Here is a 15983-nt window from a genome sequence, read left to right as displayed (position 1 = left end):
AGCCAGTTCTGGGAGCATCATCGTCTAAACTCCAGAAGGCTGCTGACTTTGTCTCAAGGACAAGTTTGATGGAGGGGGAGGGATTAGAGGGAGCAGAGGACTGGAGTGTCTGTCAGAAACAACCTGACTCCCTCACCGGTTGCCTGGGGCTGGTGGATTTCTCCAGGAGAAATTGATGCTGGGAGTATTTCTTCTCTGTGGTCAAGTTCAGCACTTCGGGCTCCCCTTGGGACTGTGTTGGGACTGGACTCTCATGCATGCATCATTGATTCCTACATTTGTTGAGCTCTTACTCTTCACTAGGTCCTGAGGGATCAGATGAGACCTTCCTCAGGCCCCGGCCCCAGCCATTGTCTTATCCCCTGCCCATTTTAAGCCCCGCTTTGGAAGAGCTCTAAATCTGGTCCAGCTCACTGAAGCTTCAGGAGCAGGAACAGCTCGTAGCGTTGGGTCTGCAAGCAGCTGCCTCATCCCCCACTTGCCATCACCCTACAGGATGACCGTGCCCATCAGCATCACCAACCCTGACCTGCTGAGGCACAGCACAGAGCTCTTCATGGACAGCGGCTTCTCCCCACTGTGCCAGCGCATGGGGGCCATGGTAGCCTTCAGGAGATTCGAGGACTTCACCAGGTACCCAGTGTGGCCCGGTCTCCCAAACACCCTGAGCATGGGGGCTGGGCAGGCTTCCCTTGAATCCCCCCAACCATTCACTGGACAGATGGGGTGGGAGAGACCCAGACACATGGCACAGCGCGTCAATAACAACAGAATAATAATAGCATCGTAGCTAAGAGTGTGAGCCTGCATGTCAGCTTGCTGGTTTGAATTCTGGCTCTGTGCTTTCTAACTGAGAGACTGAGCAAAATATTTAACCTCTCTATACCTTCGCTTTCTCATCTGTAAAATGGGAATGATAAAGGACCCACTTCACAGGGACGCCATGAGGATTAAATGAGAGAATATGTGTGAAATAACATATTTAAAGTAGAATTGGTATGCAGATAGAATAGTGACTAAATGTTAGCTCTCGATAGTTACTGTACTGGTCTGTTTTCAGCCCTTCACCATGTGTTTTGCTTTGTGCTTGGAGTATCTTGTGGAATTTTCACAACAGCCTCATGAGTCATTGGGATTACTCTTATTATCTTTCTTTGACTCAGGGGTGAGATGAGGTTTCTAGGATCTCCCAGCCAGTAAAAATGGGAGCCAAGAGTTAATCCAAGCCCAGCTGATGCCCGAAAGTGTTGGAATCCTTCCCTGTATTCCTGATCACAGATCACTTAGTTTCATTCTTCCGTTTTGGGAAGGACCCCCTCACGGGTGCTTTGGACAAAGTAGATGGGAACCTCCTGAGCTCTGGAGAGTTGGATAAGATCAAAGGGTGTTGGCTGGGAAACTGGGAGGGGCTGGCGCTCCCTGCTGCCTGGCTTGGAAGCTTGACCTCATCCCCATGGGTCAGCAGCCCCTCAGCCCTCCCTCTCTACCCGCACCCCCAGAAATTTTGATGAAGTCATCTCTTGCTTCGCCAACGTGCCCAAAGACACCCCCCTCTTCAGCGAGGCCCGCACCTCCCTGTACTCCGAGGATGACTGCAAGGTAAGCGTCTAAGCCTGGGGAGCAACCTAGGGAGCGGGTGGGCCGTGGCCCCCAGGCTTTCCAGCCCTACCCCTTGCTTCTCCCTCTCAGAGCCTCAGAGAAGACCCCATCCACATTCTGAATGTGTCCATCCAGTGTGCAGACCACCTGGAGGATGAGGCACTGGTGCCGATTTTACGGACGTTCGTACAGTCCAAGGTACTCTGGGCAAGGCTCTGGTTTTGGTGGGGGTTCTTGGAGAAGGAGGAGGGGCTAGGCTCATTGAGGCGGCCCCTGGGGAGGCAGACCTGCTGAGCACTTCAGAGCCACAGACCTGGCTTCCCACTCTAGCTCTGCTCGCCTCATAGCTGGCGACCTTGGGCAGATGTGGCTGAACGTGGGGGGAGCATTTCTCTCACTCATGGTGTTGCAGTGATTCGATGACAAGGTATATTCACGACTTAGCCAGTCCCAGGTACAGAGGGCACACCCAATAAATAGTTGGGAGATTTTCTGGGAATGTTTTTGTTGGAATAATCCAGAAAATGGCAGTTTTAAAATGGCTACTTAGATCGATGACCAAGTGTGCCAATAACAGCAGGTTGCTCTGTTAAGTCTGTGGTATTCCAGCCTGGGGGACAGAGCAAGACCCTGTCTCAAAAAAAATTATATATATTTACAATATACAATGTGATATTTTTAAATTATCTTTTAAATAACAGCTTTATTGAGACATCATTGACATACTACACAATTCACCCATTTAAAGTGTGCGATGTTCAGCCATAAAAAGGAATGAGATCATGTCCTTTGCAGGGACATGGATGAAGCTGGAAGCCATCATCCTCAGCAAACTAGCACAGGAACAGAAAACCAAATACTAAATGTTCTCACCTATAAGTGGGAGCTGAACACTGAGAACACATGGGCACAGGGAGGGGAACATCACACACCGGAGCCTGTCATGGGGTGGGGGACGAGGGGAGGGAACTCAGAGGACAGGTCAGTAGGTGTGGCAAACCACCATGGCACATAGATACCTGTGTAACAAGCCTGCACGTTCTGCACATGTGTCCCGTTTTTGTTTTTTTTTTTAAGAAGAAATAAGAAAAAAAGTGTACAATTTAGTATATTTTTAGTATATTCACCAGGTTGCACAACCATCACCAGAATCAATTTTAGGACATTCTTATCACTCCATAGAAAAACCCTGTACCGGCCGGGCGTGGTGGCTCAAGCCTGTAATCCCAGCACTTTGGGAGGCCGAGACGGGCGGATCACGAGGTCAGAAGATCGAGACCATCCTGGCTAACATGGTGAAACCCCGTCTCTACTAAAAAAATACAAAAAAATAGCCGGGCGCGGTGGCTGGCGCCTGTAGTCCCAGCTACTCGGGAGGCTGAGGCAGGAGAATGGCGTAAACCCGGGAGGCGGAGCTTGCAGTGAGCCGAGATCCGGCCACAGCACTCCAGCCTGGGCCCCAGAGCGAGACTCTGTCCCAAAAAAAAAAAAAAAAAGAAAAACCCTGTACCTGTTAGCAGTCACTCCCCTCTGTCCCCGACCCAAAACCCTCTCCCCACCACAGCCCCAGGCAACCACTCATCTACTTTCTGTCTCTGTAGATTTGCCTCTTCTGGACGTTTCATATAAATGGAATCAGACCACAGGAGGTCTCTTATGATTGACATCTTCCACTTAGCATAATGTTTACCAGTTCATCTGTGTGGTAACATGCAGCAATACTTCAGTTCTTTTTATGGCCAAATAATATTCCGTTGTGTCTTTGGTTTTTAATGCAGAAAAATATCCTTGTGGATTACGGACTCCGACGAATCACATTCCTGATTGCCCAAGAGGTTAGTTCACAGTTCATCCCTGTGAGTCTTTTCCATTCTCCAAGCCTTGGTGTGTGCCATTTATTTGATATTTATTTTGTAGATTTGGGTGAAAGAGATCAATCATTAGAAAACAGAAGGATTTCCAAATGATTCATTCTAGAAGTGAATGTAATCATTTACAATCACTAAATAAGTATGTAAATATTTCAATGCCTCTTGCTTGATTTAATTGTCTTGTGTGTGGATTTCTTTTTGCAGAAAGAATTTCCCAAGTTTTTCACATTCAGAGCAAGAGATGAGGTATGGCCAAAAGTAATGATGTTTTCTTTTCTCTGGCATCTTTTTTAATTTTTTAAGCAATGGGATGGGGCCCGGGCGTGGTGGCTTATGCCCATAATCCTAGCACTTTGGGAGGCTGAGGCAGGAGGTTTGCTTGAGCTCAGGAGTTCTAGACCAGCCTGGGTTACATAGTGAGACCCTGTCTCTACAAAAACATTAAAAAATCAGGCCAGGTGCGGTGGCTCAAGCCTGTAATCCCAGCACTTTGGGAGGCCGAGACGGGCGGATCACGAGGTCAGGAGATCGAGACCATCCTGGCTAACACAGTGAAACCCCGTCTCTACTAAAAAATAAAAAAAAAAAAACTAGCCGGTCGAAGTGGCGGGCGCCTGTAGTCCCAGCTACTCGGGAGGCTGAGGCAGGAGAATGGCGTAAACCCGGGAGGCGGAGCTTGCAGTGAGCTGAGATCTGGCCACTGCACTCCAGTCTGGGCGACAGAGCGAGACTCCCTCTCAAAAAAAAAAAAAAAAAAAAAAAAAATCAGCCTGGCATTGTGGTGCAAGCCTGTGGTCCCAGCTACTTGGGAGGCTGAGGTGGGAGGATTGCTTGAACCTGGGAAGTTGAGGTTTCAGTGAGCCAAGATGATGCCATTGCACTCCAGCCTGGGTGACAGAGTGAGACTCTGTCTCAAAAAAAAAAAAGAAAAGAAAAAAAAAGAGATAGGGTCTCACTATGTTGCCCAGGCTGGACTCAAACTTATAGGCTCAAGTGATCCTCTTGCTTCAGCCTCCCAAGTAGCTGGGACTATAGGCACATGCCACTGTGCCTCCCAGCTCCCTGGCATCTTTAATATTCATGAAGAATAAAGTCTGCAGTCCTTCAGGCATCCCCATATTCAAGAATGTAGCAACTTTTGTGTAGACTGCAGTCTTCCTCTGGGATTGTATTTCCACTGAGAGCCCTCTGTTCCCTGCATGGCCCTCAGACCTGAGAATCTTGCCCTTTTAGCCTCACTACAGGTTTCTGTCTTGCTTGAATAATTTCAGTACTTGCTGATGTACTCAGTAAGACATTTTTTTCCAAACTCTTTTTCTTATGCTCTTCTGGAACAGGGTTGGCAAACTCTCTTGCAGACCAGCTGCCTGTTTTTACAAACAAAGTTTTATTGGAACATGGCCACACCCATTTGATTCCACATTGTCTGCTCTGGCTTTCACTCTAACAGTAGCAGAATTGAGTAGTTGTGACAGAGCCCGTATGATCCATCAGCTTAAAACATTTACTCTCTGGCCATTTAAGAAAATGTTCACCAATCCCTGTTGCAGAACAGGTAGGTTTATTCCCAGCACTGATTCAAGACCCCACCAAATTCAGCATTTTGCATTTTAATTTATCCAAAGCTTTATTTTTCTAGCTAAGACCCATCCTTTTCTTAAAGTCTTCATTTTTTTTTTTTTTCAGTTTAGTTTCCAGTACTGTCAGTTGTTTTCTTTTTGGAAACCAATTTCCACCAAGAAACCAGGGGTTAGTGGCTTCACAAGAATTGCCACAGGCTGTGACAGATGGAGAACAGCCTGGTCACGCTGGCAGGTGATACGGACTAGCTAGGCTCCCTCAGGAGCCAGCGCTGCACCCAGCACACCAGGCTTGCAGTGCCTGTAGTTCTCCTCAGATCTTAGCAAAACCCCAAATATCTGGAGCCCTGGGCGCAGCTTACAATTAAGGGACGTCATGAATGCTGCATTCCTGAGTGCCAAACCCATGGACACCAGGGGTCTGCAGAGTAGGGCGTGGACCAAGCAGACACGCAGCTCCAATGTCAAACTGTGTATGTGTGTCTGTCTTCTCTCTCTGGTCCGCCTACAGTTTGCAGAAGATCGCATTTACCGTCACTTGGAGCCTGCCCTGGCCTTCCAACTGGAGCTCAGCCGGATGCGTAACTTCGATCTGACCGCCGTGCCCTGTGCCAACCACAAGATGCACCTTTACCTGGGTGCTGCCAAGGTGAAGGAAGGGGCGGAAGTGACGGACCATAGGTTCTTCATCCGCGCCATCATCAGGCACTCAGACCTGATTACAAAGGTAAGACGTCGCAGACCATTTCTTCCTCTCTCAGAACCTGGCCCTCCCTTCCTTACACTCCTGCTCTGTGCTGGGGCCTGGGCTGCACACTGGGGATGCAGAGTACACCAGACACCCAGGGTCCTGCCCTTGTGATGTTCCAGTCCAGGGCAGGAGGCGGACAGCAAAGTGGCCTGTGATCACGTCCAGGCTGGTGGCACTTGGATCTGTTTCTTGTATTATGTGGATCTCTGTGCATGAGAAGAAAATTTCAGGATAGAAAAATACTGGTTTGTGCAGGGAATTTCTTATATTTGCCAACTGAGTGATCATTTTCCATTGTTTCTTGCATTTAGAAAACTAATTCATGGCTGGGCACAGTGGCCCATGCCTGTAATCCCAGTACTTTGGGAGGCTGAGGTGGGTGGATCACCTGAGGTCAGGAGTTCAAAACCAGCCTGGCCAACATGGTGAAACCCCGTGTCTACTAAAAATACAAAAATTACCTGGGCATGGTGGCATACACCTGTAATTCCAGCTACTCGGGAGGCTGAGGCATGAGAATTGCTTGAACCCGGGAGGTGGAGGTGGCAGTGAGCTGAGATGGAGCCACTGTACTTCAGCCTGGGGGATACAGCGAGATCCTCTCACAAAAAAAAAAAAAAAAAAAAGAAAGAAAGAAAGAAAGAAAAGTAATCCATGATTATATTGTGAAAATTTTAAATAAGACTGAAAACTGTTTTTAAGAACCTCTAGTGCATGGACCCAAAATCCTGTCACTGAGGGGCCAGCTCAATTGTTCACTGTTTCTAGACATAATCCCATCCCTAAAACCTAGAGTTGTAGGCATAAGTTGCAGATCAGAGCTCAGAGTGGACAGATATTTGAATATGTTATTCTTTAATTGGTCAGTTACTTGTGGACCTCTTTCTTGTTAATAAAGAATGGTCCACCCCATGTTATTTCCTTGCACGAATGTACCGTGTGTAACTGTTGTTTTTTTTTGTTTTTCTTTTACTAATCCCCTGTTGATGTGTATATATATATACACACATACACACACATACACACACACACACACACACACACATATATATATATATTTTGAGACGGAGTTTTGCTCTCGTTGCCCAGGCTGGAGTGCAATGGCGCGATCTCGGCTCACTGCAACCTCCGCGCCCCCAGGTTTAAGCAATTCTCCTGCCTCAGCCTTCCAAGTAGCTGGGACTACAGGTGCGTGCCACAGTGCCCAGCTAATTTTGTATTTTTAGAAGAGACAGGGTTTCTCCATGTTGGTCAGGCTGGTCTGAAACTCCTGACCTCAGGTGATCCGCCCACCTCAGCCTCCCAAAGTGCTGGGATTACAGGCGTGAGCCACTGCGCCCAGCCCTGTTGATGGATATTAAGCTACCTGCAGTTTTTTGCTACCTCAGTCAACTAGATGTTTTATTTATTTATTTATTTATTTTTTGAGACAGAGTTTTGCTCTTGTCACCCAGGCTGGATGCAGTGGCACGATCTCAGCTCATTACAACCTCTGCCTCCCAGGTTCAAGCGATTCTCCTGTGTCAGCCTCCCGAGTAGCTGGGTTTACAGGTGCCTACCACCATGCCCAGCTAATTTTTGTATTTTTAGTAGAGACGGGGTTTCACCATGTTGACCAGGCTGGCTTGAGCTCCTGACCTCAACTGATCCACCCGTCTCGGCCTCCCAAAGTGCTGGGATTATAGATGTGAGCCATTGCACCTGGTCAAGCTATTTTGATAGGTTTTATTATTGTTGAGGTATGGTGAGGCCAACAGCTCAGGAGAAAACTGCCATCAAAAAGACAGTTTCTTACTCACAGTTCCCAAGAAGAAGGGGCTGTCCCTGCCACGAGGCCACATGGGGAGGCTCTGGGGTTGGTCAGGCAGCAGAGGGACGGAAGGGAAGACACGGAAGACATGGGTGAGAGCCTTGATCTTGGTTTCCTGGAGAAGAAAAGGGTGAGGCTGAGTAAACAGGTTTAGGACTGTCTGTGAATCATCTCAGCAGACCCTGGGGTGTAGAAGCTGTCTCTAGTTCTCAGGCATCTGGCCCTGGGTAATTAGGGCAGGTGGTGATCCAGGGTCAGCAAGGCCCCAGGTGTCAAAGTGTCAGAATGCAGAAAATAGGACACATGTCAATACACTCAACAGCTTTGCAGTCCCTTCGCCTCTAAGAGGCAGGGCTCTGCTGTTCTTGCCTGGCACACTTTTTGGAGGAGGGGAATGTTTTCCTCCTGCCTCTGCCTCTTTGGGGCTGAGTTTCCTGCCAGTTGGGAGTGGACCTGCACCCCTGGCCTGAGCTGCTGCCCCTCCCGCCCTTTGGCAGGAAGCCTCCTTCGAGTACCTGCAGAACGAGGGTGAGCGGCTGCTCCTGGAGGCCATGGACGAGCTGGAGGTGGCGTTCAACAACACCAGCGTGCGCACCGACTGCAACCACATCTTCCTCAACTTCGTGCCCACTGTCATCATGGACCCCTTGAAGGTCTCGCCTTTGCGGGGGGGCTCTCACCGGGCTCTGGGTTTACCCTCGGAGCCATGTTGATTCAGGGTATTGTGTCCTGCCACTCGAGACCTGGATTCCAGGATGAATCCATGCTTTTTTGAGCCTCGGTTGCTGCAGGAGGAGAACAAACCTTCTGCCATTCAATTCTAGAGCTATGTTTTGGCCATGCCCTGCACGTGAGTGCTTTACTTTAAGGACGACAAGGATGCTCAAAATGTCTTGCAAAACAAACGTTTGTCTTTTCCCTAGTTCCAGGCTGCACTGGGGACTGCATGTGGGTGGGGAGAGGCGTGAGACCGTGAGGTCTGTGGCTGAGTGTTCCCTGTCAGGTGGCTCTTCGCGAGCAGACAGACTTTTATGGTGGTGATTCTGGAATGAAACAAGTCCCGCCTGTAATCCCAGTACTTTGGGAGGCTGAGGTGGGTAGATTGCTTGAGCCCAGGAATTTAAGAGAAGCCTGGGCAACATAGAGAGACCCCATCTCTACTAAAAATTTTAAAAATTAAAAAATAAAATAATAAAATTATTAATAAAATTAATATTGATAATAAAATATCAACATATATAAATTACATGATATATTTTATTTTATTATTTAATATTATTAAAATAATTAATACAATAATATTATTAAAAAGAGAAGTTCTGATACATCCGTTTGGTGTCTGGGGGATTCAGGGAACCCATGCGGCTGCTCTGGCCTCACTAGTTCACGTAGTTCCAGAAGGAAGCAGTTCAATGGCTTGAGTCAAAGACGTGTAAAGATAATATAACGTAGCAGTACTAGCTTAGTCACTTATCAGCCTCAGTTTCCTTATCTGTCAATGAAGGATAAAAAAGCTCGCCTCTCTTGAGTACTTACAAGGGCGCAGTGAGGTAAAGAGTTTTAAACGCTTAGCAAGAGCCGTTGCTTGTTATTAAACTTTTTGTTGGATACATACTATGTCCCAGGCGTTTTTGTAGTCAGTATATCTCATCCTCTTATTAGTATCAGTGCTATTGCAAATGTCCTTGGGATGTCTGGGCGCTGAAACTGGAATTGCTGTGTTTTCGGGCAGATAGAGGAGTCCGTGCGCTCCATGGTTATGCGCTACGGCAGCCGGTTGTGGAAACTCCGCGTGCTGCAGGCTGAAGTCAAGATCAACATACGCCAGACCACCACCGGCAGCGCTGTTCCCATCCGCCTGTTCATCACCAATGAGTCGGGCTACTACCTGGACATCAGCCTCTACAAAGAAGTGACTGACTCCAGATCCGGAAATGTAAGGCTGGCTCGTGCCATGCGGGTCTAAGTCAAAGCAGAAGCAGGCTGCTTGGGCCATCCATTTGTAGATTAAGAAGGCGTTTGGTGGCGGTCTTGCCTTTCTCTGCCTTGTCATTCTGGGTTGGGGTAGCCCCCTCTGAGTGTTATGTTAAATATGTTAGCCTTTGAATCTTGGTTTTTCATTCACCTAAGAAGGAGAGTGAATCTCCAAGTTTAATCCATTCTGTGGCCATATTTGGATTTTTGATAGAGATGAGGTGTCACCATATTGGCCAGGCTGGTCTCTAACTCCTGACTTCGAGTGATCTGCCTACCTTGACCTCCCAAAGTGCTGGGATTATAGGCATGAGTCACCGCGCCTGGCCATGTGGCCGTATTTGGGATAAGTTGTACACTGCTATGGTTGACTATAATGCAGTCCTTAGATTGGTTCACTTAGGGAAATACTTTTCCCAACCATGTTCTCGGACTTTTGTAAAGTGAATTAAATATTCTTTTGACTGCCAGTTAAATTCATATGTGTGTACATAAATATATATGTATATATACATGCCATTTTTTAAAGAGATATTGTCAAGACTGGGCTTGAACTCCTGAGTTCAAGCAATCTTCTGGCCTCAGCCTCCTAAGTAGCTGGGACTATAGGCACATGCCACTGTGCCTGGCTATGCACTTTTTATTTTGGAATAATTGAAGACTGAAGACTCGCAAGCAGTTGCAAAATTAGTACAGAGGGAAAAAAAATAGTGCAGAGGATTTTCACCCAGTTTCCCCCAATGTTAATGTTGAACTTCACCATTGTACGTGATCAAAACAGGAAATTGACATTGGCACAGGACTGTTCACACCAACATGGACCACGTTCAGGTATCACCAGTGTTTCCATGAACGCCTGTTTGTTGGGAGTATGTGATGCCCTGATCGCTGTATTTTTGGAACTGTGTATCCGCAGCCCCTGTTGTCCCTTCTTGTTCTGGTTCTTCACAGTGGTGAAGAAGAGAGTTTTACCTAGCGCAGGCACTCACTTTGTTATGCCATGCGACCTGCTTTGCTTCCCCCATCTGCATTTTCATTGAGGACTGGGCAGAAATAAATTGGGGGAGTAGTGTGATTTTCTCTCACTCTCTGTTTTCCTTCCTTTCTGATCCAGATCATGTTTCACTCCTTTGGCAACAAGCAAGGGCCCCAGCACGGGATGCTGATCAATACTCCCTACGTCACCAAGGATCTGCTCCAGGCCAAGCGATTCCAGGCCCAGTCCCTGGGAACTACCTACATCTATGACTTCCCAGAAATATTCAGACAGGCAAGTCCGGCGGCTCAGACGCAGTACCACCCGGGTCCTCCCAGCAGATTCCACCAGAACCAAAGCCCATCCTTAATTCTCCTTCTAAAGACCTAGTCTAGGCTGGGTGCGGTGGCTCACGCCTGTAATCTCAGTACTTTGGGAGGCCAAGGCGGGAGGATTACGAGGTCAGGAGATCGGGACCATCCTGGCTAACATGGTGAAACCTCGTCTCTACTTAAAAAAAAAGAAAAATTAGCCGTGCGTGGTGGCGGGTGCCTGTAGTCCCAGCTGCTCTGGAAGCTGAGGCAGGAGAATGGTGTGAACCCGGGAGGCGGAGCTTGCAGTGAGCCGAGATCACACCACTGCACTCCAGCCTGGGTGACAAAGCGAGACTCTGTCTCAAAGGAAAAAAAAACAAAAAAACCTAGTCTAAGGAACAAGGTTTTGCCAGGTGCGGAGGCTCATGCACTTTAGGAGGCCAAGGAGGGAGGATTGCTTGAGCCCAGAAGTTGAAGAACCCCATCTCTACAAAATATACAAAAATTAGCCGGGCATGGTGGCACATGCCTGTAGTCCCAGCTACCTGAAGGCTGAGGCAGGAAGGATCACCTGAGCCTGGGAGGTCGAGGCTGCAGTGGGCCATGATGGCACCACTGCACTTCAGCCTGGGTGACCAAGTGAAACCCCATCTTCAAAAAAAAAAAGAACAAGGTCTTCACTGAAGAAAAAGAAATTAATATATTGGGAACTACTTCATAGTATTTTTCTTGAAATAAGACTAATTTATCCCAATGATAAGAGTAATAGGATATAGAAACTTCAGAAAATAAAGGAGCATGGAATAAAGAAAAAATAATTCCTATTCCCATACTCTGATGACAAATTGCTTAACATTTTGATGTGTTTCCTTCTGGTCTTTTTAATGGTCATTTAGTAAGTACCTACTACTTGCCAGGCACCATTCGAAGTCTAGGTAGCTCTAGGAAAGAGGAGGGGTCACTGCCTTTGAGTAATTTTTAGTCTACTCTTAAAAAATTATGTTTTGGGTTGGGTACAGTGGCTCACACCTGTAATCCCAGTACTTTGGGAGGCTGAGGCAGGTGGATCATTTGAGGTCAGGCATTTTAAGACCAGCCCGGCCAACATGGTGAAACCGCATCTCTACTAAAAATACAAAAATTAACCAGGCATGGTGGGGGGCACCTGTAGTCACAGCTACTCGGGAGGCTCAGGCAAGAGAATCGCTTGAACCTGGGAGGTGGAGGCTGCAGTGAGCCAAGATGGCGCCACTGCACTCCAGCCCTGATGACAGAGTGAGACTCTGTCTCAAAAACAAAAAAATAATATTTTGTTATGTTTTTCTGATGATTAAAGTATACATAGGAAACTATGGAAAGATAAGAATAAGGAAATACAATTTTACTCATATGTAATTTTCCCACCATCAATGCGTGAAAGAACATTTGGGTGCATTTTCTTTAAGTATTTTTTATGCCTTTATATATTTATGCCATAGGGACTTTAAAGGAGCCTGAACCACTGACATTGGTGACGTGAATGTCTTTTCACTTCCCACCATTGCTTTGTGAATGACGTTCATGAAACCGAGGTCAGGGACCTTCCAGTGTAGGCAGGAAGCATCTGTTCCTACCTGTGCCCATGCCTCATGCATAGAGGATACGGAAGAATAGGAAAAGCTGCTCTCTAGAGTCACTCAGGCCCCGGCTCGAATGCTGGATCTGTCCCCTTGCTTCCTGTTGTCCCTAGCCAAGTTCCTTCACCTCTCTGGGCCTCAGTTTTCTCTTCTGTAAAATAAGGATAATAACAGTACCTACCACATAAGGTGGTTGGAAAAGTATGTGTATTCAGTGGGTGCTTAATAAGTGGAAACTCTTATGATTAAGAATGTCATTGTCTGTATCCTTTAGCCTTTGACCTCAAGAGACATAAGAGAAGAAACATGACTAAACCAGGAGCAAATCCATTGTCTCTTTTTTAGATAAAGAAGCAGAATGCTATGGATGACTGATACATTTGAAAACTTAGATGTAGTGGAAATTTTCCAAGGAAAATAGATCTCATAAAAAATGGCTGTAGAATAAATTAAAATCTGATCTGAATACTTATAAGCATTAAAGAAATCAGTCGTTTTTAAAAATTGGGCCCAGATAGTTTTATAACAATTTTACCAAACCTTTAGGAAACAGATAGTTCTCTCTGTATTTAGATTGTTTAGAGAGTTTTTAAAAGGTGAGTGCTTCTTAACTCATTTTTTCAGGTTATTACCTTAAGATTAACCCCAGGTAGGAACTTCAGGAAAAGGGAAATTGGTTATTTTGTTATGAACACAGGCATAAAAATAATAAAATATGAACATATGAAATCCAGTAATGATTTTTTTTTTCAAGTTTAGACAAAGTAGAGTTTATCCTGTGTCTTCTTATATGATTTGACATTAGGAAGTCTATTCATGTATTTACCATATTAATAGATTAAGAAAAAACTTAACTATCTTAATAGATGTAAAAAATATTTGACAAGACAGCATCTATTTATAATAAAATCTTTTAACAAACTAAGAATAGAAGGGAATTTATTTATCTTGACAGAGGATATTAACCCAAAATTAATAGAATCTAATGGTGAAATGTTAGAAGTATTCTCTTTAAAGACAAGTACAGGACAGAAATGTCCATTATCGCAGCTTCTGTTATACATTTTTTACTGGAGTTCCTGGACAACGCAGTAACCAAGAAAAAGAAATGAAGTGTAAAGACAGGAAAGAAAAAAAGCAAAATGATGATTTTTTTTTTTTTGCAGATGATCTAAATGTCTCCATAAGAAATGCAAGAGAATCTATAGGAGCAGTTACAGAATACAGCAAGATTGCTAGACATAAGATTTCAGTGTACAAAAAATAATTGCATTATTATCAATTGCAATCGATAATTGCGATTGCAATAGATCACTTGTAATTGCAATAGACTAGCAGTAATTGCACAATGTAATTGGAGAAAAAAATGCCATTTACAAGACTATAAATTTATCTAGGAAAAAATTAAAAATTAAGATCTTTATGGAGGAAATTTTAAAACTTCATTGAGTGACATTAAGCCTAAATTAATGGAGAGATATACCATGCTCACGAATGATGGGAAGATTCAGTGTTGTGTTTTTATCAAATTAATAAATTCTATGTAATTCCAGAGTTTTTCTGGTGAAACTTGGAGGCTGATCCTAAAATTCATATGGAAAAGTAAAAGCTCATAAATAGCAAAAACAATTTTGAATAAGAACAGAGTCAGGAGGAGTCATCTTAGCAGATGTCATCACTTTATTTTAAGACAACAGTAATTAAGACAGTGTGGTAGTGTGACAGAACTAGACAGAACAGGGAGCCTAGACTCAGACCCACTCATAAATAGAATGTTGATAAAATGCGGAGGTGGGATTGTGAATGAGGGGATGATCTTCGGGAAATTGCTTATCTGATTGGAAAAAATAAACTTCGATCTCTGCCACATCCAATAACAAAAATAAACTTTGAGAGGATTAAAGCCACCTGGAGTCAGTGAAAAGCATAAGCTATACAGGAAAAGACCCATAAATTTACATTAAAACTTAAAAGTTGTTCCTGCAAAAGAGGAAAGACAAGTCCCAGATTGGGAGAATACATTTTGGTGCCTTATGATCAGCAGGGGATTAGAAGTAGCTCATCTATAGAACGCTTATAAATCAATGAGGAAAGAAAGCAAAACCATACAAAATATGGGTAGGGGTTATAAACAGAAAGCTTGCCAAAAAGAAACCCACATGGTTAATAAACATATTAAAAGGCACTCACCTCAGTAATAATCAGTGAAGTACAGGTTAATTCCACAATATGGTTTCACACACAGCAGTTGAGTAAACATTAGAAAATTGTACATGCCAGTGTGGTGGCTCACACCTGTAATCCCAGCACTTTGGGAGGTTGAGGTGGGCAGATTGCTTGAGCTCAGGAGTTCGAGACCAGCCTGGGCAACATGGCAAAGCCCCGTCTCTACAAAAAATTTAAAAAATAGTCAGGTGTGGTGGCACATGCTTATAGTCCCAGCTACTGAGGCTGAGATGGGAGGATCACTTGAACCTGGGAGTTTGAGGCTGCAGTGAGGTGTAGCCATGACTACACCACTGCACTCCAGCTTAGGTGACACAACAAGACCCTCAAAAAAACTTTGCAAGACCAAATGCTGTACAATATATGGAGCAGAAGAGTCCTTATACGTTCTTACTGTACTTGTGAAGGGATTCAAAAACATTGGGAGCAATAATATCAGTGAAGTTGAAGCTTCACATTCCCTGTGTCCCAGAAATTCTACAGTTCCACTCCTAGGTGTATGCACGTGTGTGTGTGTGTGTGTGTGTGTACACATCTATCTTTTTTTTTTTTTTTTTTGAGACAGAGTCTCACTCTGTCACCCAGGCTGGAGTACAGTGGCGAGATCTCGGCTCACTGCAACCTCCACCTCCAGGGTTCAAAGCGATTCTCCTGTCTCAGCCTCTGGAGTAGCTGGGATTACAGGCGTGCACCACCGTGCCTGGCTAATTTTTTAATTTATAGTGGAGACAGGGTTTCACTATGTTGGCCAGGCTGGTCTCAAACTCCTGGCCTCAGGTGATCTGCTCGCCTCGGCCTCCCGAAGTGTTTGGATTACAGGCGTGAACCACCGCGCCCGGCTGTCTGTCTGTCTCTATATCTATATCTCCATATATACAGAGAGAGAGAGAAAGAGAGAGAATGGAAATCTGAACAGCAGACCAGAGTTAAATTTATCAATATGGATAAATCTCTCAAACAAAGAGAAATAGAAAAAGTAATTTTGCAGCTGGGTGTGGTAGCTCACACCTGTAATCCCAGCACTTTGGGAGGGCATGGTGGGTAGATCACCTGAGGCTGTGAGTTCGAGACCAGCCTAACCAACATGGAGAAACCCCATCTCTACTAAAAATACAAAATTAGCTGGGTGCAGTGGTGCATCCCTGTAATCCCAGCTACTCAGGAGGTTGAGGCAGGAGAATCACTTGAATCCGGGAGGTGGAGGTTGCGATGAGCCGAGATCGCGCCACTACACTCCAGCCTGGGCAACAAGAGTGGGGAAAAAAA

General features: G+C 45.4%; 1 protein-coding gene across 5 annotated transcripts in view; it reads left to right on the top strand.

The window, feature by feature from the left end:
• The window catches only part of LOC105493456 (acetyl-CoA carboxylase beta), a 166463-nt gene that overhangs the window by 125974 nt on the left and 24506 nt on the right, over positions 1–15983 (top strand). For all 5 annotated transcript variants that reach the window (XM_071071168.1, XM_011761132.3, XM_011761128.3 and 2 more), the window contains 9 exons: positions 496–633; positions 1500–1599; positions 1690–1797; positions 3378–3434; positions 3675–3716; positions 5562–5777; positions 8109–8264; positions 9344–9547; positions 10700–10855. In XM_071071168.1, the coding sequence (XP_070927269.1) occupies positions 496–633; positions 1500–1599; positions 1690–1797; positions 3378–3434; positions 3675–3716; positions 5562–5777; positions 8109–8264; positions 9344–9547; positions 10700–10855 (1177 nt within the window). The remainder of the gene's footprint in view (positions 1–495; positions 634–1499; positions 1600–1689; positions 1798–3377; positions 3435–3674; positions 3717–5561; positions 5778–8108; positions 8265–9343; positions 9548–10699; positions 10856–15983) is intronic.

Source organism: Macaca nemestrina, chromosome 10 (genome assembly GCF_043159975.1).
Source record: "Macaca nemestrina isolate mMacNem1 chromosome 10, mMacNem.hap1, whole genome shotgun sequence".
In the NCBI taxonomy this organism is placed as follows: domain Eukaryota; kingdom Metazoa; phylum Chordata; class Mammalia; order Primates; family Cercopithecidae; genus Macaca; species Macaca nemestrina.
This window is presented reverse-complemented; position numbering and strand designations above follow the sequence as displayed.